We start from the raw sequence: 23714 nt of genomic DNA on the forward strand, positions 1-23714 counted from the left end.
GAATACAAGTTATCAGATTTATATATATGCTGCAATGGATAACTCGGAGAACATTTTATTCATGCTATTTGGGAAAGGAGAGGTATATGTTGCTATGCATGCTAACGACATAGGAAAGTAATGATATTTTACTTAGATAAGGTGTCTCACTAAATTCAGGACTTCTGTATTGAATTAATGTACTATTGGATCTTCATAGGTCCAAGAATCCTGCAAAAGAAAGCTGCTTAGATCATGTTATTGCAATATTTTTTCTTGAAAATATTTTCATGATAACACAAATGAATATATTTACAGAAAAATCAGACAAGATCAATGAAATACATTGAAATCAAAACAGAATATTTTAATAGGTTAAAACCACTATGCACAGTGCAGGAATTTCTCTTGCAATGGATGCAATGGATATTGGTTATCCATTGCAAATATTTCAGCATTTAACATAGTGGAGGTAATATATTATGCAATAATATGAATCATTCTAATGAATTTTTTTAGGGATTTAGAGGTTTAATGTCACCGCATATGACTTTTGCCCAATCACTGCATGCATATTTGTATGAAAAACTCAGAATCAGAATCTGACAATAAGATTTTAAAAATATTTGAATGTAATAGTAGCTGCCTATTATGGATCTTTATTTTCAATGTATTCTATATAAGGAGACAACCCAAAAATGAAAAATAAAATAAAATAAACCCGAAGAGCAATAGCTTATCTAATCTCTCTCTTTTTTCCCCTTCTTTTTAATTCTGTCTGATTCTTTGAGACTGCCTGGACAAGCCCAGTTTTCTTGGTACATCAGAAGTAGTTTTCCATTACCTCCTTCCTAGGTAGCTGGTTTTGTGCCTGAGGCAGAACTAGATGCCTTATTCCCTACACCAAACTTCCTCTCAATATCTATATGGGCTATCCAATTTCAGTTTCAATCTTTACAAAACTTTCTTATGCATAATGGCAAAAAGTGAAGCAATACGATCTTGCTAACTTGAAAAAAAAACTTCTATCCAGTGATTAGCTGCAGTTTCTATACTTCCTACAGTCTTATACAGGTGATATTAAGGACAGACACCTTAATATCATTTATTCTGAAGGTGCTAAAGCATTATCAATATGAACACACTTTAAATGAAATTCATCATAGTCATTGATTATTTCAAGGTGACATGTAAAAAAATCCAAAAAAATCAGCAATAACAACAGATGCAGAAGTATATATGCATATACATACTGTATCATAGAAACTATTTCCAAAGTTATTTATAGTATAAATTATAATTTTATATAAATTATAACTTTGTATAAATTAGGAGGTCATTATAACTGTCCTCCTAAGAATTTTCCCATACTTTATGAAGGAAAAAAGATTGTGCATGGCAAGGGATATTACTGTAATATGATACAGAAATGGCTGAGAAGTATTGGAACTATAGCAAATCTAAATGCTAGATTCTGGTCAGTGACTGTAATAAAAAAATATATTCATTTGTTCATTCAGATTGCTAAAGTTGTTTCTTAGGATTTATGAAAGAAGTCTCATTCATTTCATATTACCATTGTCAGGTGCTGGCATAGAGCTTCATAAAAATATATGGAAGTAATTACTGTAGGCTGAATATTTAGATGACAATTGATGACCCCCTACAAAGGGTCAAAGGAGACTACAGATTTGCATATAATATTTCCATTAAATAACATAATTTATATAAACTGTTTTGAGTTCAAATCATCCCATTTCTTGTGCAAAACAAACATGTCTTCAGTACAAAATATGCTGATTTGGAAATTTTTGGGAGTGGTCTTGAGTTCAAAAGCTATATTGTGAGTACATTTTTGTTTGTTTGTTCAAAACAACTAATTTGGAATTTAATATAGCTGTTTTCTTCAAAACCAAGCTAATTTTGATGTTTCAAAGTGAGAAAAACTTGAATTCAAATTATTTCAATGGAAAAGATTGTTAATATGTATTTTTCAGTTGCTGTTTAGGGTGCATTGGCTTTTTTTCCCCTTTGGTTTAATCTATTTAGATTAGACACAGGACAGGTCAGCTCTTTAACAAAGAACGTATTCAACTGCCTTCTGATGGCTCTTTAAGGTCACTGATCTAACTGACCAAGACTTTACAGAATTTCTACAGAATGCAATTATATTTGCAAGAGCAATAAAAGCAGTTTTACAACTTTTCATTCCTACATGTATTTTGTCAAACTTCCATTTTCCCTTACTCTCAGATCATAAAATCTAAATTGAATATAGAATATTCACTGTATCCACTGTAAAAAAAAACAATCCACAATACTTCAAAAAGCCGATTCATGGATAGATCTTATATAGTGGAAAGGAGCGTTATGCATTCCAATGATACTATCAACTATAAGGAGTACATATTCCCAGAAATGTAACCCAATCAAATTAAATACACTCTACTGGAGAAAAAAGTCACTCAAACCACATCAGAATTATGCCAAAAAAGTGAAGTGTGTGTGTGTGTGTGTGTGTGTGTGTGTGTATTTCAAGATAATGTTAACATGATCTTAGAGGAAGTTCTCTCCAAGCCAAAAAGATAATGAGCTTCCAGGTAGAAGAGAGAGTGAGTACATATGAGTAGTAAGTCTTGATTAAAGCCAAAAAAGATGTTTAAATACTGATGATACTAACTAGAAGCAAAAGAAGAAAAATGCTGCAAAAATATGGAATGTCAAAACAATACAGTCCTTGAGAGTCAAAAGGTTTAAAAACAAATAAATATATGAAATGAAGCAAAATTGATGTTATTAGAGCCAGAATTCAACACTTAACATTAACATTCTCAGAATTTTCTAAGTGAAATAGATCCAGGTGGATCATTTTATACCAAAAGCATAGGTATTAACACCAAGGACTATGAGCAACTACAGTCAGCCAGTCCCACAACCCCAAATCAGACCAGGACTCAGAAAGGTATTTAAAGGCCAGTCTACTCCCAGACAAGCAGAATCTATAGTGCACTGAAGATGTCATTTGCAACCAATTTGCTCGGAGCTCAAACCAACAACATAGATATTGTACTGTAAACAAGAAATGGAATAGTTGTCATTATGAACAAATGGTTATCAACGTCAGTGCTGAGACATAATTCTAAAACATGAGACAAGTCACCGTATTATAGAATTTCAAGTCTATACTCAAAGCACAGAGGCAACCTACAACACCTTGCTGACAAAACATGTATACAGCCTCCCCACACACACATATAAAAACTCCAACTCCAACTGGAATGTATTGGGAATAATTGGAATATTTTACTTCAGTGTATGAAATGAAACAAGAGACAGACAACCAGAGTTCTGTCAACTTTTGCCAAGTAAATATTTCCAATACTCTAAAAGACAATTCCATATGTGGACTTCATGTGTTGTATAATACCAAAATCCAGTTGTCTATCTATATACTCTGCAAACAAAGACCAAGAAGGATATTCAGTCTGCAAAAGCAATACCAGATTCAGTTAGCTGTTAAATTATGAATTTCTTACAAAATTTCAGTTTAAATTAAATATAATAAGAGATATGGACAATGTAGTATTCCATATATCTAAGTGATAGGCGTTTATATTTAATGTATTATATTTGATAAACACAGTAGCTGAACAACTCTGAATGAAAATTGTGACATAATTAAAGGTGAAGCAAACAAAAATATCCCAAAATGTAAAAATAAAAGAATAAGACAAAATAACTGCTGTTAATATTGAAAAATAGATGAAGATTGCAGAAAGCAAAGGGAAACAGACAAAATTTGCCCAGGTAAATACTGAATACTAGTGTCTGCAGAATAATGTAAGAATCACCAATACTGAAACATGTTTGAGAAGTCACAATGCAAAGCCTGTCCTTTTTTTACTTGCCACACAACACTATAAGGACCCCCAAATCACACACATAAGGACCAGAACTTGCATTGTAACATGACAACATATTTTTCATCTTTTTGATGAAATTTTGCTTGTTGGATATCCCTGCGACACATCTTTCCAAAAAGAGCAAAGAAATACAAGAAGTTGCATCTAAATATGCAATGCAAAGAAACTGAAGATAATCTTCAGATAAGATAAAGAAATAGGAGCCTTACTTAATGCAAAAATGGCATGATAAAAGATAGGCAAAGATCTGTTGGAAAAAGAAAACATCAATAAAACGTGGATATAGGAAAGAACTGTACAAAATGGATTCCTAGATGATTGAAGAATAAAAATTTGATAGTGAACTAGAGATAGATATTCTGAAAAGTGAAGTCGAATGGGACTCTGCAAAATATTGCTAGCAAATGCAGGAATTGATTAAATATCAGCAAACAGTTCAACATTTTACAAGATGCAGTTAAAGTGCTACTTGCCATTTTTAATCAGGTAAGAATAACATAGCAGTGGCCAAGGGATTGGAAAAGATCAAGTTATGTTCCAGTATAAAAAAAGACTTCTCACACGGTGGACAAATAAAACTCAAGATCTCACAATTCAGTGTTCAACAATGATGGACAGAGAAGTTCCAGATATACAAATTGTATTGATATACAAATTGGTGTCCCAGATCATGTTGCTTAACACCTGATGATTGATGGAAAAGACAAAAAATACATCTACTTTTGCTTTATTGATTATATAAAGGTTTTAATTATGTAAATCATGAATGATTTGTTATAAGATTTGGAATGGAATCTGGGGTAACTGGATGGTATTACATTAGAAAAGTGCACAATGGCTATATACTGTACAGTCACTTTTTTATTTAACTTTCATACAGAATACAGTATATTGTGCAAAATGCTGAACTAGAACACAACGAAATTGGTATTAAAATTGCTGGAAGAAACATCAGCAACCTATTTGATGCCTGGAAGTGAAGAAGACATAAGAAATATCTTGGTAAAGATGAAAACACACACACACACAAACACACACGTGCACACACATTATATATTAGAGACTTCAATAATATTTGCCTAGTCAATCTGACCTAACAGGTTTAGCATGCTCCAGGTGCCTTTAATTAAAAGTGAAGGGCACTTTCTCTGAAACAACAGCCCTCTGGAATAAAGTAGCGCCTTTCCTACCGGTGTTCCAAAGGGTCCTGAAGAACTGATTCCTTGCCCAGGCTTTTTGCAACTGAATCCAATTTTTCTTTTTCCCCATCTAGTTATCTTTCACATCGTTGCTCTTATTTTTGCTTTATGTTGCTTTTAATTTTGTTTTACATTTTATCAGCTGCCCACTGTTACTGGAAATCAGGCTGCATATTATGTATGTGTATATTCCACCCCCTCAAGAATATATCAACCACATATAAATGGCTAGACTTAAGAAGTTAAATCAGTTGTAAGATATATCTGTGAAAACAGGTTCATCAGAATGGTTGAACGTTTAGAAAAAAAAAACCTGGTGACTCTGAACTGCAGTTCTGAAGATACTGTTTAAAGAATTCAAATATTTTGCATAGGCAGTGTATAATACATGGGTAACAGTCAGTGGAGAAGATCCTAATGCTTGGAAAAATTGAAAGCAATCAATAAAAAATCCAGTAGAAAACAAGATGGCTAGATACTTTGTGATATCACAAAGATAACCTTTAAAAGAACTCGAAGAAGAATTTACTGACAATCCAGAGGAAGTAATGTCTAGTAGATAACAAAGTTATAAGCAGCAACTAATTAACTAAACAACACATTGGAAGTACTTTCCAGTTAGCAGTATAGTGGCTGGACACCATTAAAGCTGACATCAGCCAGAGCATAGAAAAACTCAAAAAAGTAGTACAAGATCAGAAGAACTGAGAGACCTGGCCCGACTAAATGGATAACATTATCATCATCATCCATATTATTTCCCCCCAATTTTATTTAGATTATTTTGTGTTTGATCTTCCTTGATAGAACTAAGTGCTAAGGTAGCAGATTCCTGTAACCTGAAATAAGTAGAATATGTAAAAACGAAATTCTCTTCATTGTATTTGATTTTTTTTTTTCTGAAAGGTAAAAATAATAGGTCAGTTATAATAGTGAAATCCGACAAAAACCCAACCTAGCAATTCTTAGGGACAGACTTAATTTCAGTTCTGAAATAATGCCCGTACTCAATATGATGCAGCAATGTGTGCCCATCAGATTTGTTGAGTTTCAGCCAAAACATGAAGGAAATGGAAAAGTTGGTAATACTGTGGAAAGAAATAAAACAAACATGAGCATAGTATGGTTCATAAAATAAATATCTATCTGAATTTATGTTTGGAAATCAATAGGAAACTTCCTGCAAACAACTACATTTGCTGTAATTGGTTCCAGGGACCATTAAGTTATTTAAAAAAAAAAGATTTTTCTTGTTTAAAGCCTAGTGGTTTTGCTGAAAGTAGAGATGGGAATCATGTGCAAGATGGCACAAGAAGTATCTTTGTGATGCAACCATTTCATTTATCGTTAACTACATGCTACCCTTTTTCCCATTACAGCATCTGTGAAACCAGTGCACTTTGTACTGTACTGGGAATATGCAGCAAAAACACGGTACCCCTCCAAGAAGGCAGCAAATGATAGAAACCTTATGCATTTTGAAGCCTCTGTATGGTGCATATAAGTCCACCAGATGAAGAACAACGGATGTTAAGAACAAACCAATTGAATTGTCTTCTGTCTGCATCACAAACTGATTGTTTTAGTAAAGGATTGCAGATGATTTTGGAAAGCTTGTCAGCAGCCGGTATTTATTTAGAGTGAATCTATAGGCGCCATAAATATCCTTCATGAGACCAAAATGCACAAAGCTGAGACAGGCATGTAACCAACCTTGGCGAAATATCGCATCCTTGCTGCATAAAGGCACCCAAGGAAAACCAGAGACTATTAAATATCCCAAATTCATTAGTTGATTCGTTACTTTGCGTTTCTCTTCCATCTTCAAACTCCTCAGTGTGCCACTCGTAAGGGCTAAATCTGCTGACCAGGAATAAAACAACACTGACCCCAATGTAGGCAAAAACAATGCACATCCAGATCTCATATGCTAAGGGATCAAGAAAGGAAAACACCCCTGGTTTGGACTTCTGTGGCTTCTTGATCATTATCGATATCCCGAGGCTCATAAAAGGCTTTGAGAAGTCAATCACTTCTTCTCTCACCAGTGTTATAGTTAATGGAGCAATTGCGATATCAGCTTTCTGTAATGGAAGCAGAAGAAACAATGAGTTATTTAACAAGGGAACGGCTTCATTGTTTTTGTGCATTGCAAATGAATAATCTAATGTCAAGGGGAAAGACCATAATTACTTCAGCGCTAGCATTTACTAAGCCAGCCTGCCTCAATATTCTTACATATTCAAGTTTGATCATATAAGAGGATAATATTTTATAATCATATTATGAACATTGGTGGAACACCCTTACATTTAGGGCCGAATATTTGTAGGAGAAAAAAATGGATGAAATGCATTTATATTACCTGTTTTCTAAAATATAATCATATTATGAACATTGGTGGAACACCCTTACATTTAGGGCCGAATATTTGTAGGGGGAAAAAATGGATGAAATGCATTTATATTACCTGTTTTCTAAAATATGTGACCTTGCTTTGATCCAAGTGAATTTCAGTTGTCATACTAACAGGTATTGAGCTTATCTTCGTTAATCAAATACTTGCAATGGTTAAAATTGGCTCTTACCCCATAAACAAGTTCTCCAACCATTCCATTCCAGATTTTTGTTTCTGCATCCCTGGCCCCATACTTGCCATCCCCAACAATTGTGAGTTTGTACTTGAACCCACAGTGTTTGGCAATTTCTGCAGCTAAGTCCACACAGTAGCCCTCATAGCGTTCATTTCCTTCAAGCAATTCAAAATTTTTCTTCATCATGACATATGGGGATTCCTGTACAGAGAAACTTGGCTTTAGCTGGTTAATAAAGCTATGAAGTAAGTTGCCTATTTGTTATATACCTTTTGAAGCACAATAAGTAAATAAGGAAAAAAACTTGTTTCACAAATGTTCAGGATTATTTATTTATCAATAACACTTTTTACAGTTGTATAAAGCCTTACAGATAGAGGCCTTTATTTAAAAAAACAAAAACAAATTAATGATTTTTATTTGCATTAGTGGAATCACTATTATAACAAGAACATTTTAACATATTTTATTTTTAAGCTTTCAAAATAATATATCAGAAAAGTCATGAATATTTCATAATATTTTATATTTCTCAATTTCAACCAACCAAAATTGATTATATAGATTTATAATAAACATAGAACTGTCAAAAAAAATCTTACCACCACCAAAACAGTTGATAAAATGTTGATGTCTTTAGTATATAATCCAGAACAGTTATGCCTTGAACAAACAACTTCATACGATTGTTAGCTTACTGGGAAAACAATATGGCATTCCTAAATTTCTATAATGTTTGTAACTGTATATTCATAATGTCTCAGTTTAGTGGGAAATTGTAAATGGCTGTGGTTAAAAAAAATGAAAAATCCCTTCCTTGAAACTGGTTCCATTCTCATTTTCTGTCATCAATTTAAATATTTAAAAGGTATATCTACCACAGTAATTGTCATTTGTAGAAAATAAAAAAATAGTGATACATTTCAAAATTTCTGATATATCTGAAAAAAACACATGAAGAGATTTTGTAATTATTCCATAAACAGTATTTCTTAATTTTTTACACATTCGTGGAAAAAAAAAACCAGACAGTGATTATCTATACCAACATAGATTGAGAATGAATAATGAGATTACAATTTAGAGAATCCATGTCACAAAAAATATGCTTAATTACCAAAATAGTGGTGACAACAATAGTCTTATTTTCTAATCCTGAGGTATCATTGCCAGAGAGACCATCCAAGGGATTCACCACCATTCTGTCCACCTCACTCCAATATCCAATCTGAAAATAGTGGTAAATTGTATTCAAGTGAATAAATATTTTCTGTATTTTTTGACAAATGACAATCCCATATCATATTCAAGTCTATTGGGCAGAGGTGGGCAACTATGGCCCCTTTATGACTTGTGGACTTCAACTCCCAAAATTCCTGAGCTAGCATGGCTTGCTCAGGAATTCTGGGAGTTGAAGTCCATAATTCATAAAAGGGCCATAGTTGCCCACCCCTGCTATTGGGTATATTCAAAAAGTGATTATTTCTATATATTCGCTGCAAAAAAAAATATTTTGTGTGGTTTTGAAATAGCAATATAGAGATCATCAAACAATTATGAGAACGATGATATTTTTTCTAGTATTCAATCATGTTTACAGCTGAAGGGAGAAACTTAGGCATTTTACTATATCCAAATTAAAATTTCCATGGCTCTTGAATTTCAGTTAAAGTGTTAATTTATACACAAAAGTTCATGGGTCTTTAATCATGCATTGTACTCGTTATTTAACAGATTAACAGAATTGGTAGGGACCTTGTAGTAGTTCATCTAGTCCAGGAGTGTCAAACTCAAGGCCTGCAGGGTGCTTAGATCTGGTCCATGGGGCTGCCCTGGAAAAAGTGAAGCACTGGCCTGCGGTGCCTCTGCCAATGAAAACGGAGCTAGGGGTGGGCCATGGGCAGCCGTCCTATGCTCTGTTTTAACTGGCAGAGGGTGGCAGGAGGCCACTGCAGGCAAAAACGGAGCTGGGAGCCTGTTTTCGCTGGCAGAGCACTCAAGCTCCAAAGGCGCCCCCAACATGAGTGATGTCAAGCTGGCCACGCCCACCCTGCCCCCAAGGTCAAATAAAATCCTGATGCGGCCCTCAATAAAATCGAGTTTGACACCCCTAATCTAGTCCATTTCTGACAATCTGTTCTTGAAAGCATCCAGTCATGAAGCTCCCACAATTTCTGAAGGCAATTGTTCCATTGCTGATTGCTCTCACTGTCAGAGCATTTCTCTTTATTTCCAAGTTGAATCTCTCCTTGTTCAGTTTCCATCCATTATTCCTTGTCTGGCCTTCAGATGCTTTGGAAAATAGCTTGACCCCTTACTTTCTGTGGCTGCCCCTCAAATATTGGAAGACTGCTATCATGTCTCCCCTGGTCCTTTTCTTCACTAGACTAGCCATGCCCAGTTCCTGCAACCGTTCATTGTATGTTTTAGCCTCCAGTCCCCTAATCGTCTTGGTTGCTCTTCTTGCACTCTTTCTACAGTTTCAACATCTTTTTTATAGTGTGGTGACCAAAACTGGATGCAGTATTCTAGATGTAGTCTTACTAAGGCTTTATAGAGTGGTATTAGTACCTCCCTTGATCTTGATTATATCCCTCTGCTAATGCAACTTAGGAATGCATTGGCTTTTTTAGCTGCTGCTGCACATTGTTGGCTCATATTTAGCTGGTTGTCCACTAAGACTCCAAGATCCATCTCACAGTTACTGCTTTTAAGCCTGGTTTCACCAGTCTATATGTGTACTTTTTTTGTTGCCTAAGTTTAAGACTTTACTTTTCTCTACACTGTATTTCATTTTAATACGTATTGTTTGAATATATTTCCTTTTTCTATACTATTTAGAAGGAATGTAAAAGTAACTTTCTATTTATCATAAATTTACCTTCCGAGGACCAGTACTTTTCAGCTCCATGACATTTATCGTAAAATTAATTCTCTTTCCATTCTGATCAAACTTTATATTTCCAGTTAAGCCTTCCACCTGAACCTATATGAAGTAAGAAATGGAAAGCACTGTAAAGTTCAACAAATAAACATATGAAATTTATTTATTTACTATGCTTATAGACAAAAAACGTTATTTTATTTTATGTATTGCTAAGAAGTTCTTCCAGAAATAATAGATATAATAATCCAAGATTTTCATATGCAAAATGAAGTGCAACTGATGACTTCTGCAGATAATTTGAAAATATGCAATATTAGTTCTAGAAAGGCTACCTGTTTCAATGCCCTTTCTATCTCTACACCATGAGACCAAGGTACTGCTGGGTTTGCAAGACAATCACCCGCATTTCCTCTTCTAGAAATTTCAATCCGCTGTTTACGCAAGTTACGGAATGCTTCAGTCATTACTTTAACAGCATCATAAGTAAGAGCTGATGTATACTGAAAAGAAGCAGATGTATTTGAAGCATATTTAGTGAAACTGAATTAATAGTATTACATTTATTAAGTAAATAAAGCAAAAATAAATAAAAAACATACTGTAGGTTAAGGAATGCTGATTTGAAATGCTAATTGGTAATGCAGAAAAATAAATAATATCCATGTCAGTTGTATTTTTGCACAATACAATCTAATTTATTTGCAAATAAGAATGAGTTGCATTCAAGTGTCTGGGAGGCTTCCAACAGCTTTCAATTAAAATATGCCTCTCACTACATAGACTAGTCATATTGCAATGTTCTAACAAACTTTCATATACTCCACCTGACAAAACCTGAAAAAATAAAATTTTCTTTTGAAAAAGCTGTTGTCTTTGTAGGAAAAAGCTGAACTCTGCTTAAAATAAAGTGTTACATTTTTTATTGAAAAAGACTTTCTACAACTGTTTATACTGTATAACAGAGACCTGATTTAATTATTTAACACCTTTTCACAAAATAGTACATTTATTGAATGTATTCAAATTGATGGAATTGAAAGAAGCCATTAAATTAAAGCTTATTGTAATAAATTATCCAATTGAAATTTAAGTATGTTTTAATCAAAGAATGAAGAATCCACATACATAATACCACATGAAAAAACTTATGTTTTATTGCTTGAATATATTAAATCAAAAATATTATAAGAGTCCTTGTATCAAATTAATCAGTTAAGTAATCAGGATATATGAAACTCTGTCTATTTAAAATCAACAGTTGCAATTTCTCTGAAAAACAATTGTAATGAGTGAATGGTCAAAATCAGTTGTTCCTCAGGGCAAACCTTTAAAAAGTTTCCCAAGATAATAAAACTGTCAAAAATGAACAATTCAAAACAGTCTCTATATAGCAGTTATCACATCAACCTTATTTATGTTATTGTAGAAAAATGAGGGTTGTTTTTTCATCAAACTAAAATTGTTAGTTATTGCTGTCAGTGTGTGCTCCCTTCAAGATCCAAGAAAGAAATACTCAGACTCCATGGGTTAGAGCAAAGTTATCCTTTTACTGGAAATCAAAGTGGAAGCTACAGATTGAATTCCGAATCTGAAGAATTGGCGCGCAGATCACATATACAAAGGGATGGAGTTGTTCCCACCCCCATAAGTCCAGAAGACTTTTCCAATTAAAAGTTCTGAATATGATCGTGTGGGCATCTTCAGGTGGTGATGAGGCCTCTGTCCGTTGACCTTGACATATTTTGATAAAACTTCGCAGCTGCGCAAAGGGGATAGAAGCTAGCAAGGAAATGGAAAGTTAAAGACAAGAATTCATACACCCCCTCCCCTTGCTACCCACAGCAAAAGGAATGCAAAACACCTCCAGCTCTCTTCCCCTCCGAGCCCCCCCGTTGCTAATGACAGCCGAAAGAAATGAGCATAGCAGCAGAGAAGATGCTATAGAGAAGATACAGAGAAGATATAAGATGTAGAAGGTATCTTGAGGCTGACAATTGCATTCATTTAAAATTTCTTGCATCATCATCATCATCATCATCATCACCAAAACCATCACCATCATCATCATCGTCAATATTGAAAACCTTTTCTTTACTGTTATAGTTCAGTTCATCCAGTCTCCATTCTCTTTATATACAGAGACATCAATAGAATTTTTTTTTCTTGCCTGAGTCCATTTCAAACCCTTCTATTTTCAGATACAATCCTCAACACCTCCATTTAGGACTGGGAAACACTGTATATCTTGGAGAGTTCCTGCCAGAGGATCAATCTGAGGGTTTCCATGTTCTGCATTACTAACAATGATCTGATTTCTAAATTGCTGTTTAGAAAAATCTGCAAAAAATCTAGCTATTTCAAAGAAGCAGTCGTTATATACCATTGGAAATATGAGTACACTCTAAGTTGCAGAAAACTAAAGGCTAACAGCAGGACTGTATTATTGGTTTAAAGCAGGCATATTTACCCAGTGACCTATGGGACACATGCAGTTTGAAGTCCCTGAACCCGGCTCTTCTTCACTGTCCAAGCTAATTCTGGGCCATCCATAATATAATCAGTGGAACAACCTACTTCCAAAAGATATGGGTGCTCCAACACTGGAGGTTTTTTTTTTTTTTAATAAAAAATATATTTTTTATTTTTAGACAAACTTACCCAAACAAAACATAGAACATGGAGGGTTTTTTTTTAGAAGAGATTAGACAATAATGTGTGTGAAATGGTATAGGATTTCCAGGTATAGCAGGGTATTGGGCTAGAAGGCTTCCAAGGTCCATCCCAACTCTTATTCTGTTAACTATACTGTACTACCTACACTATTGACTAGTTTGTAGATTATGATGAATTCTATGGGATACACAATAATTTTCTATAATATGAGCTGAGTGATTTGATAATGATGTTTTTCTTTACTGTTATTATTAAGTTTTGATATTTTATGAACATTGTTGTTAGCTTGAAGCTCATCACCACGAAACCTTTATTTTTTCCACTAAAATAAAATCACAATTACCTATCCCAGACTCCAAAACACCAATTACTTGAAGGAATAGGAATCTTGAAGGAATAGGAAATCTTGAATCTTGAAGGAATAGGAAACATGTACTTCAGCCAAAAATATGATGCAAAGGCTGGTGTCCCAGTGATCTTTCCTATGCTACTCTTCTTAGGCCAAAAATGCAGAATATACCCAAACTACTCTTCAAAATCCAATAAGATAGGTAGGGTAACAAAATTGCATTGGTATGTGGGAATGATCTTGGGATACATGGGGAAAGATGCAACCAAGGGAACAAGCAGATAAAAGGCAACTTAGCCCACAGCAGGAAGGACAAAGAATAGAATAGAGTAGAATAGAATACTTTATTGGCCAAGTGTGATTGGCCAATTTGTCTTGGTGTAAATACTCTCAGTATACATAAAGAAAAGGTACATTCGTTAAGAATCAAGAATCATAACGTACAACACTTAATGATAGTCATAGGGTACAATCAACAATCAAATCATACTAGGAAACAGTCAATATAAATCGTAAGGATACAAGAGACAAAGTTACAGTCCTACAATCACAAGTGGGAGGGGATGGGTGATAAGGAGTGATGAGAAGATTAACAGTAATAGTAGTGTACACTTTGTAAATAGTTGAACAGTGTTGAGGGAATTATTTGTTTAGCAGAGTGATGGCTTTCAGGAAAAAAACTGTTCTTGTGTTTAGTTGTTCTGGTGTGCAGTGCTCTATAGCGTCGTTTTGAGGGAAGGACCTGAAACAGTTTATGTCCAGGATATGAGGGGTCTGTAAATATTTTCACAGCCCTCTTTTTGACCAATGCAGTATACAGGTCCTCGATTGAAGGCAGGTGGGTAGTAATTGTTTTTTCTGAACTCCTAATTACTCTCTGGAGTCTGTGTCTGTCCTGTTGGATTGCAGAACCAAACCAGACAGTTATAGAGGTGCAGATGACAGACTCAATAATTCCTCTGTAGAACTGTATCAGCAGCTCCTTGGGCAGTTTGAGCTTTCTGAGTTGGTGCAGAAATAACGTTCTTTGTTGTGCTTTTTTTAATGATGTTTTTGATGGGATCTGATGTTAGTGTCCATTTTAGGTCATGTGATATAGTAGAACCTAGATATTTGAAGGTCTCTACTGTTGATACTGTGTTGTCTAGTAAGAGGTGGTAGTATGGGAGGGTTTCTCCTAAAGTCTACCACCATTTCTACAGTTTTGAGTGTGTTCAGTTCCAGATTGTTCTGGTTACACCACGTGGCAAGTTGTATAACTTCCTGTCTGTATGCAGATTCATTATTGTCTCGAATGAGACCAATCACTGTTGTGTCATCAGCAAACTTCAGCATTTTAACAGATGGATCATTTGAAATGCAGTCATTGGTATATAGGGAGAATAGAAGTGGAGATTGCATACAGCCTTGTGGGGGGGCTGGGCTGATTGTACAGGTATCGGATGTGATTCTGCCTAGCTTCACCTGCTGCTTCCTGTCTGTTAGGAAGCTTATGATCCACTTACAAGTGTGTTCAGGTACTGCTAGTTGGTTTAATTTACTAAGAAGAGTGGAATGATGGTATTGAATGCTGAACTGAAGTCTACAAAGAGGACCCTTGCGTAGGTATTTGGAGATTTAAGGTGTTGTAGGATGTAATGCAGAGCCATGTTAACAGCATCATCTGTCGGTGTATTTGCTTGGTATGCAAACTGCATGGGATCTAACAGCGGATCCATGATGGTTTTCAGGTGGGACAGTACTAGCCTTTCAAAGGTTTTCATAACTACAGATGTTAGAGGAACTGGTCTGTAGTCATTCAGTTCCCTGATGGAGGGCTTCTTTGGCACTGGGATGATAGTAGAGCATTTGAAGCAAGAAGGAATATAGCACATCTCTAGTGATTTATTGAAGATTCGGGTGAAGATGGGGGCCAATTGGTCAGCACAGACTTTGAAGCAAGAAGAAGTTATCTTGTCTGGCCCTGGTGCTTTTTCTGGATTCTGTCTGTGTAATAGATCTTGCACTTCTTTTTCTGTGATCACCAGAGGTTGTGAGCCCAATGGATTAGGGCCAGTTGTAGGAAGCTTGGCTGTTGTTGGTGTGTTTGAGATGGGGGTTGTGGAGATAGGTGGCTGTAGTTTCTTTTCAAACCTGCAGTAAAACACATTCAGGTCATCTGCTAGTTGTTGATTTCCTTCTGCCTGGGAAGGAGGTTTGCTGAAGCCAGTGATGATTTTAAGTTTTCCACATGTTTGCTGGTGAATTTGTTGAGAATTGATTCTTTAACTTTTCAGAGTAGCTTCTTTTTGCTGCTCTGATCTCTCTTGTTAATATGTTTCTGGCCTGATTGTATAGCATTCTGTCACCTTTTCTGTAGGCTTCCTCTTTGGAACCATGTAGCTGCTTAAGTTTAGCCTTGAACCAAAGTTTATTGTTATATATATTCGCAGGTTCCTTGTTGGTACACATAAGTCTTTATTTATTTATTTTATTTATTTGATTTGCCAATTGTTTACAAGATAATAAGTATAAGTGTATACATAGTTGTGAATACATGAAATGGGTACATATAAGAAAAATAAAAGAATAAGAGAAACAGGGACGGTAGGCACGTTGGTGCGCTTATGCACGCCCCCTACAGACCTCTTAGGAAAGGGGTGAGGTCAATAGTAGACAGTCTAAGGTTAAAGTTTTTGGGGTTTGGGGAAGATTCTTCTCATAAGCTGACATATCTTACAGTATCAGTGAGCTCATCTAGGTCTGCAGAGGCATCTTCAAAAACATTCCAATCAGTGCAATCAAGTCAGGCTTGGAATTTCAGCTTTGCCTCATCCAACCAAGTTAATAGTTAATAATGTAGCTTGAACCGATTGCGTATTAGTTTGGGTCATGGATTTTTCAGGCGCCAACATCCCTTCAATCGTTTTTTGGGTTGATGTTACTGTGGGGGTAGATGGTGTTGCTGTTGATGCCATTTTTCTTCCTGTTTTTGTAATAGTAGTAGTTGTTCTAGTCATATCTTTGATAATTCTTTGTTGTCCCTCCGCTATCCTAAATATATTTTCCTAGATTATATTGCCAACTACCATCAACCTTATCTGCATTTTACGATTTAATTTTCTCAATTATCTAATATTTTATTTTAGACTACTGTTTGTCTGCTTAATCTAATTTCCTAACACCATTAGATTAAGGGAATTATCATCAATTAATAATTATGTATTCAAACTTCCAAACCCACCTATTACTCTAGATATTTCCTTCACTTTGTAATAATACAATACCTAGTCTTAATAAGTTCAATAACTCATCAGTTCTTAAATGTCTAACAGATAAAAGAAAAAAGAAAAAAAATCACTCAGCTGTACTTAGATATATAGCAATAATATAACCCCAGTCACTTCTTTAAATTAATTACTGTATTTCAGCTAATATTTCATTAGATATATAATAAAAGTTCAAAATTCAAATTAATACTTTTTATATTCCAGTAAATCACAGTATCCAATATAAGGGGGATATGAGAAAGAGAGGGAGGGAACAATCAATTAACCCATCATCATATTAATCAATATATTAAGTTCATTCATCTATATTCAATCAATATATATGTAAAATAAAGAAGAGAAAGAAACTATAGAATATAATCCAAAGGGATTAAATATCACCTACTCAAGTTAAATCAATCCTATTTTCTTATTACTTGAATATATACTATAAATAAATATAAAGTGAATTTATGCCACTTCAATCAGTTCCAAGAGAAAAAAAGAAAAAAAGAAAAAGAAGAAAAAAAAAAACACTGGACGAGAGGAGGATTTACAGTCTCCTACTTTCCTGTCGTTGCCTTGATATTCCGGTTATATCCAATAATAAATTGAGGTCTCAGTTCTCAGTTCTAACAGTCACTTCCACTGCCTTCCTCCACTCTCCCGGAATTGCCAGTCTCAATGGCCACCACCGCAAGTTGCACTATCACTCCTCCACTCAATTTCAAATTTTAAAGTTCTTGTCCACCTATAAAGTACTCTCTGCGATTTGTTCGTATGGCTAGAAGTAAAACATTTTTTGCCAACTATAATCAGTCTTCTCTCCTTTTCACTTTCCTATTTAGAAATGAGTTTTACTTTATCGAGAGCTGGGAGTAGGCAACTCAGTCCTGCCGCCACTTTCAGCTTTCCCCCTTCCGCATCGGAATTTCAAACATTCACCACTTTCCTAAATTATCCACTAGTTATAATCCAACAGCAGTTTTGCCTCCAATATGGGCTGGCTTCTTTTGCCCTGAGCTTCGGGCTCCCTTCTTTTGCCCTGAGCTTCGGGCTCCCTTCTTTACCTCCGTGGTTACAATTCCCGGTTAGGCTCCAAGAGTTCTCCTTCGCTTGGGTGATCCCGCCAGGATCTGATCCCACCTCGAACGGTCTCCCACGAACAAAAATCCCTATGGAGGAGAGCGGAGCGGAGTTCTCCTACATCACCATGCCGCAACATCACCGGAAGTCTTGCTTCCAGTTACTCTTCAAGGGTAGCCCCATATAGACCATATTGCAGTAGTCCAAGCAAGAGATGACGAGGGCTTCAGTGACTGAGTGAAGGAATTCCTGATCCAGGAAAGGGCACAACTGGCACACAACACAACGTTTTTGCAAAGGCTCTCCCAGCCACGAATACCATCTTCTATCAAGCACCAATCACAAGTCCAAAAGAATCTCCAGACTGGGCACAAGGTAGTGTAACCCCATCCCAAACTGAAGAAGTCCCAGAACCAGAAACTCCATCCACCCAAAGCCACTAGTCTTACCAGAATTCAGCCAAAGTCTCTTGTCCCTCACTCAGACCCCACACAGCCTCCAGGCACACAAAGTACAGTGAATTAGTTCATTTGTTGTGATTCTTGCATGGTTTGCCTCACAACATTGACACAAAGCCAACATGTGGAAAGAGCAAGGGAAGACTTTCAAAAGTACTGGGGGGAAATGTAAAACTGGGTCAATCTTTAGTTTTGAGCTGCAAATTAACTATCACTAGTCCGGCATGGGTCACCATACAAAATGGTTCAATAAATTTTAGGTCTATTTCCTTACATAGTCACAGAAAGGGATAGTAGAGAGAAACCAGATGTGATTTCCAACAATGATTCAAAGGCCTTCCTAGACATGGAAGGTAATAGTAGTATTACTAGAACAGTAGAAGGCTGGAGCCTAATCTTAATGGTTCTGAAGAAGTTATTGGCTTGCTTGAAGCTCCTATAGATATCAGGACATTTGTTGGATTTAGAGGACCAAGATATCCTAAGAAAAATTAGAATGTTCACTTTGTGAGAGAACGGCTATACATTTGTTGGAATTCTGCCATACATAACTGGAAAGGAAGTAAGGCCTCATCACCAAACTGCTACTACTAGTAGTACCAGCACTACTACTACTACTTCCAGTTATATATATGGAATTCTGCCATATATAACTGGAAAGGAAGTAAGGCTTCAGCACCAAACTGCTACTACTAGTAGTACCAGCACTACTACTACTACTTCCAGTTATATATATGGAATTCTGCCATATATAACTGGAAATGAAGTAAGGCTTCAGCACCAAAGTGCTACTAGTAGTAGTACCAGCACTACTACTACTACTTCCAGTTATATATATGGAATTCTGCCATATATAACTGGAAAGGAAGTAAGGCTTCAGCACCAAAGTGCTACTGCTACTATTGTGGTAGGGACAACTGAGGCATCGTTGAAAAAAGCCCTATCTGACAGTGATGGCAGCTTTTGTCCCACCTGCTGAACTATCTGTTTTATAATTCGGGTTAGCTGACCATCTGGATATTTATATGTAGAAACTAGAGCACCATTTTGGTTAAATGGTCTGAAGCAGGAATACAAAAACACTTTTTCTGCTTTTATAGAATAGGAGAGAAAAAAACAGCTGTCAAATTCCCTGCCTGAAAATTGTCAGAAATTATCCTGGCACTCAACACAGCAATATAAGAGTCTTTATTACATGCTATAATGAAGTCACTTAAAGCAGTCAATATGAGTCAATCTGGCAATATGAGGATGGATAGTTGGGAAGGGGACAATTCCATTTTTTACCCACTGAAAATTAAATCTGACATTTCCCCATTATTTTTTTTTTATTAATGGACACATTGCCTTGCAATTTTCTGGTATGGTACCAATTAGTTTTTTAAATAATTTTTCCCTTGAGAAGATCTAATTTGTAATATAGTTGCCCCAAATGCAATACATAACAGAGTCCAGACCTGGAATATACATTCAAAGATTTAAGGTTATTTTTCTTGCAAGAAGGGATGCACATAACCGAAGTGTATAAAGAGAACTCTTGGTCACTAGCTTTATGAGACAAAAAATTTCGATTCAGAAATACCTTCAAATTGTATATTAGTTATTTCTGGAGATTTGTTGTTCTTACAACCATTTGGAAGTCACTTCTCCAAATCATGCAGTTTGGAAAGGGAGCCTTCCAGTGATCACAGGAATGGCCCCACTTGCAGGATGGTTCGAGGTAGCCTTGGTAAGAAGAACATGCCTCTTAACAGCATCTGCAACTGCAGAAAAAGGCAAAGATACTGGCCATAGTGGGATAGGGAAAGGGCGGAAACCCACTGGGGGCATGGTAGGGTAAGCAAAGGGCTGGTCTCTTTGCTCAACAACTGAGATGCCAGTCCTAATTTTGCTCATCTGTTGAGGACTATATGTCATAGCCTTGCAATTTAAACTTGTGGTACCTTTCTCCCATCTCTAAGAATTAATATATACTTGGCAGAGCATTTGATAGCAATCAAGTCAAGTCAATAAGTTTATTGTTGCAGCCATAGGCCATAACAGATACCATACCATAAAATAATAAAATAAAATAAAAACAATATGACATTAAAATTATAAAGTAATAAAATATTAGGTATACAAAAGTTAAAACAAGAACAAAACCAGAACTACAGCTGCATTTTTCTGCCTGTCCAGAAAAAGGTGCAAACCCTTCTTTTAAGGATTCATAAGTTTTTTCTAACAGAGCAGCAACTTGTAAATCCATTTTCATTAATATTGTAAAACAGATGGCAGCCATTTTTTTTTCTGCGCTATCTCTCATTTTCCAAAATGCTTATGGCTGGAATATCAGGATACCATAGCCCAGAAGAAAGTCACAATCTATATTTCATGTCTTCAAGTCTGTAACAGTTGGTACAACTATTTGAAACAGTTACAAAATGTATGTTTAGTCCATATTTTACAAGATACATCTTCAGACTTCTGAAGCTTTATCGTATTTATTATATTACCAGTCTGTTTAATAAGCTTTGTACAATAACTTCTATAAGTAAGGGAGTCTCTCATTGATGCCAAAATAAAAATTAAGAGAATTCTATTCAGGCTGTAGTTTAATGATTTCTTGCAGCCATATGTTTTTTTTTAAAATGTCCATATGGTAAAGTACCACCACCTGTTTTTAAACTACTAACCAAGTGACATAGCAAATTGCCAGTGGTATGAATTATACTAGTTTTATCATGAAAATATAAATATTACACATACACACACACACACACACACACACACAGAGAGTTCAGAACAACATCTGGGTAAAACTGATTAACCATTTTATCATGGTGATACCACAAATTAACACTTTTTATTTTGCATTCTATTTATTCAGACCTTTGTACCACATTTTGCCATCCATTAATTATATCTATATCTATATCATCTATGTCTATATCTATATCGATATCGATATATAGATATAGATATCGATATATAGATATAGATATCTATATATCTTAGATATATATCTAAGATATATATATATATCTATATATCTTAATTATATATATATATATATTACAGCCAGGCCCCCAACCAATGAGAACACACCCCCACCCAATCAGAACACAGCCAAGCCCCCACCCAGTCAAGCCGCACTCCCACTGGCAGTTAAAAGAAAAAACAGCTGCAAGCTCACATTACTCCAAGAAGCACAAAGCCGAAGACACAAGCCTGAAGATGGTGAATGAGATTTCGTCGAAACATCGCCAAAATACTTCCAATTTTACGCGGGAGAAAACCCGAATAACCAAAGATCCACATACAAATACCCGCGAAAACCTCAGAAAACAAATATATATATATACCCTGTTTCTCCAACAATACGGCCTCCCCCAATAGGAAGTCCCAGCATGTTTTATAGGCATGAAATGAAATTAAGCCCCTCCCCCCCAAATTAAGGCCTATATTAAAACATGCGAAATGGGGGGAAATGGCGGGGGGCTTGCCGTTAGGAAGCACTTTTGTTGCACACCCGGATATGGTGCTGCCTGTGTTGACCCCGATACAAAGTGCCCCACAACACCGAGGTCAACATCCAAGCCGTCACCTCCCGCCTGCCTGAAGATGCAAGTGGGGGGAATTAAGTCACCCCCGAAAAGATGGCCTTATTATATGAGAAACACGGTATATATATATATATGGCATGTGCGTGAAGTTTCATTCACATGCAAAGGACTTGAATTCACACACGAAGCTCCACTTGGGCAAGCAGAAGATGCTTATGTTTGTGCACCAAGCTCCACTCTCATAAGTGGAGGACATGAGCGTTTAAACTTGCGCATGAAGCTCCAGTCCCACGAATGGAGCTTTGTGTGCTAGCACCCTTCCGCACACAAATTGAGCTATGCATGTGTGCATGTGCCTGCCATTCACATGCACCCTTCCCTGGGCTGGTCGGGCTGCCAAGCTAGAAAGATTGGGGACTGATATTCTAAGAGCAATATGATTTTGTTCAACAGTTCTTTAGAATTCATTTCTAAGTAAACAACCATCAGTAAACATCTGTGCCAGATATAAAAGGAAAATCATCTACCTTAATTGTGCTAGTGTGAGCTCCAGGATATTCTTTTTCTTCCAGGGTTGACCAGCGCTGTATAAATTTTGACACCAAAGGATCATCATAGTCCACTATTTGAAATCCTGACACATTAGCTCCTCCAAATTGTATTTTTGATAAATCGCCATCAGTAAATCCCTGGGTATGGAAAATATACATTTCAGTTGCGCCATGGTTTAATATTTTATCTGTTTTATCTGCTGACTGCCGGCTGCCTGCAATTTGGCAGATCGAATCTCATCAGGCTCAAAGTTGACTCAGCCTTCCATCCTTCCGAAGTGGGTAAAATGAGGATATGGTGACTGTGTAAACCTCTTAGAGAGGGCTGTAAAGCACTATAAAGCAGTATATAAGTCTAAATGCTACTGCTATTGCTATTAGAAAATAATACAGAATACAATAAGAATCTTTTTGTCACATTTGAAGATTGAGAGAAATCATTTGATAGAGTTGATAGGAAATTGTTATAGCAAACATTAATCCCATATGGATTACGTGGACATCTTATTAGGGTATGCAAAAGCTTATATAGTCATTGCACAAGTGTATTTAGTATTTATTTGATTTGTCAATCACTTACAAGATCCAGGTATAAGAATAAATATAGTTTTGAATACATGAGATAGATACTTATAAGAAAAATGAAAAAAAACAATAGGACAGTGACGGTAGGCACGATTGGTGCGCTTATGCATGCCCCCTACAGGCCTGTTAGGAGACGGTGAGATCAATAGTAGACAGTCTAAGGTTAAAGTTTTTGGGGTTTGGGGAAGAAACCACAGAGTCAGGTAGAGTATTCCAAACATTGACCACTCTGTTGCTGAAGTCGTATTTTCTGCAGTCAAGTTTGGTGCGGTTAACCTTGAGTTTGTATCTATTGTGTGCTCTTGTATTGTTATGATTAAAGCTGAAGGATTCATTTGCAGGTAAGACATTGCAATGTATGATTTTATATACTATATTTAGATCGGACCGGAGGTGGCATAGTTCTAGGTTTTCTAGGTCTAGAGTTTCAAGTCTGGTGGCATAAGGTATTCTGCAATGAGTAGAGGAGCAGAGAACTCTTCTTGTGAAATATTTCTGGACTTTTTCAATTGTGTTAATATCAGATACATGATATGGGCTCCAGACTGATGAGCTGTATTCAAGTATAGGTCTAGCAAATGTTTTGTATGCTCTAGTTAGTAGTGTGATATTACCAGAGAAGAAGCTATGTAGGATT

General features: G+C 35.9%; 1 protein-coding gene across 6 annotated transcripts in view; it reads right to left on the reverse strand.

Moving 5' to 3' along the window:
* Nucleotides 1-23714, reverse strand: part of GRIA2 (glutamate ionotropic receptor AMPA type subunit 2) — a 78610-nt gene that overhangs the window by 6335 nt on the left and 48561 nt on the right. For all 6 annotated transcript variants that reach the window (XM_087963660.1, XM_087963661.1, XM_087963657.1 and 3 more), the window contains exons 6-11: nucleotides 22469-22630; nucleotides 10915-11082; nucleotides 10577-10681; nucleotides 8813-8923; nucleotides 7690-7896; nucleotides 6815-7185 (exon numbers count right to left, since the gene is read on the reverse strand). In XM_087963660.1, the coding sequence (XP_087819786.1) occupies nucleotides 6815-7185; nucleotides 7690-7896; nucleotides 8813-8923; nucleotides 10577-10681; nucleotides 10915-11082; nucleotides 22469-22630 (1124 nt within the window). The remainder of the gene's footprint in view (nucleotides 1-6814; nucleotides 7186-7689; nucleotides 7897-8812; nucleotides 8924-10576; nucleotides 10682-10914; nucleotides 11083-22468; nucleotides 22631-23714) is intronic.

This window comes from Notechis scutatus, chromosome 4, assembly GCF_049901735.1.
Source record: "Notechis scutatus isolate UNSWTSFEM ecotype Mainland chromosome 4, rNotScu1.2, whole genome shotgun sequence".
In the NCBI taxonomy this organism is placed as follows: Eukaryota; Metazoa; Chordata; class Lepidosauria; order Squamata; family Elapidae; genus Notechis; species Notechis scutatus.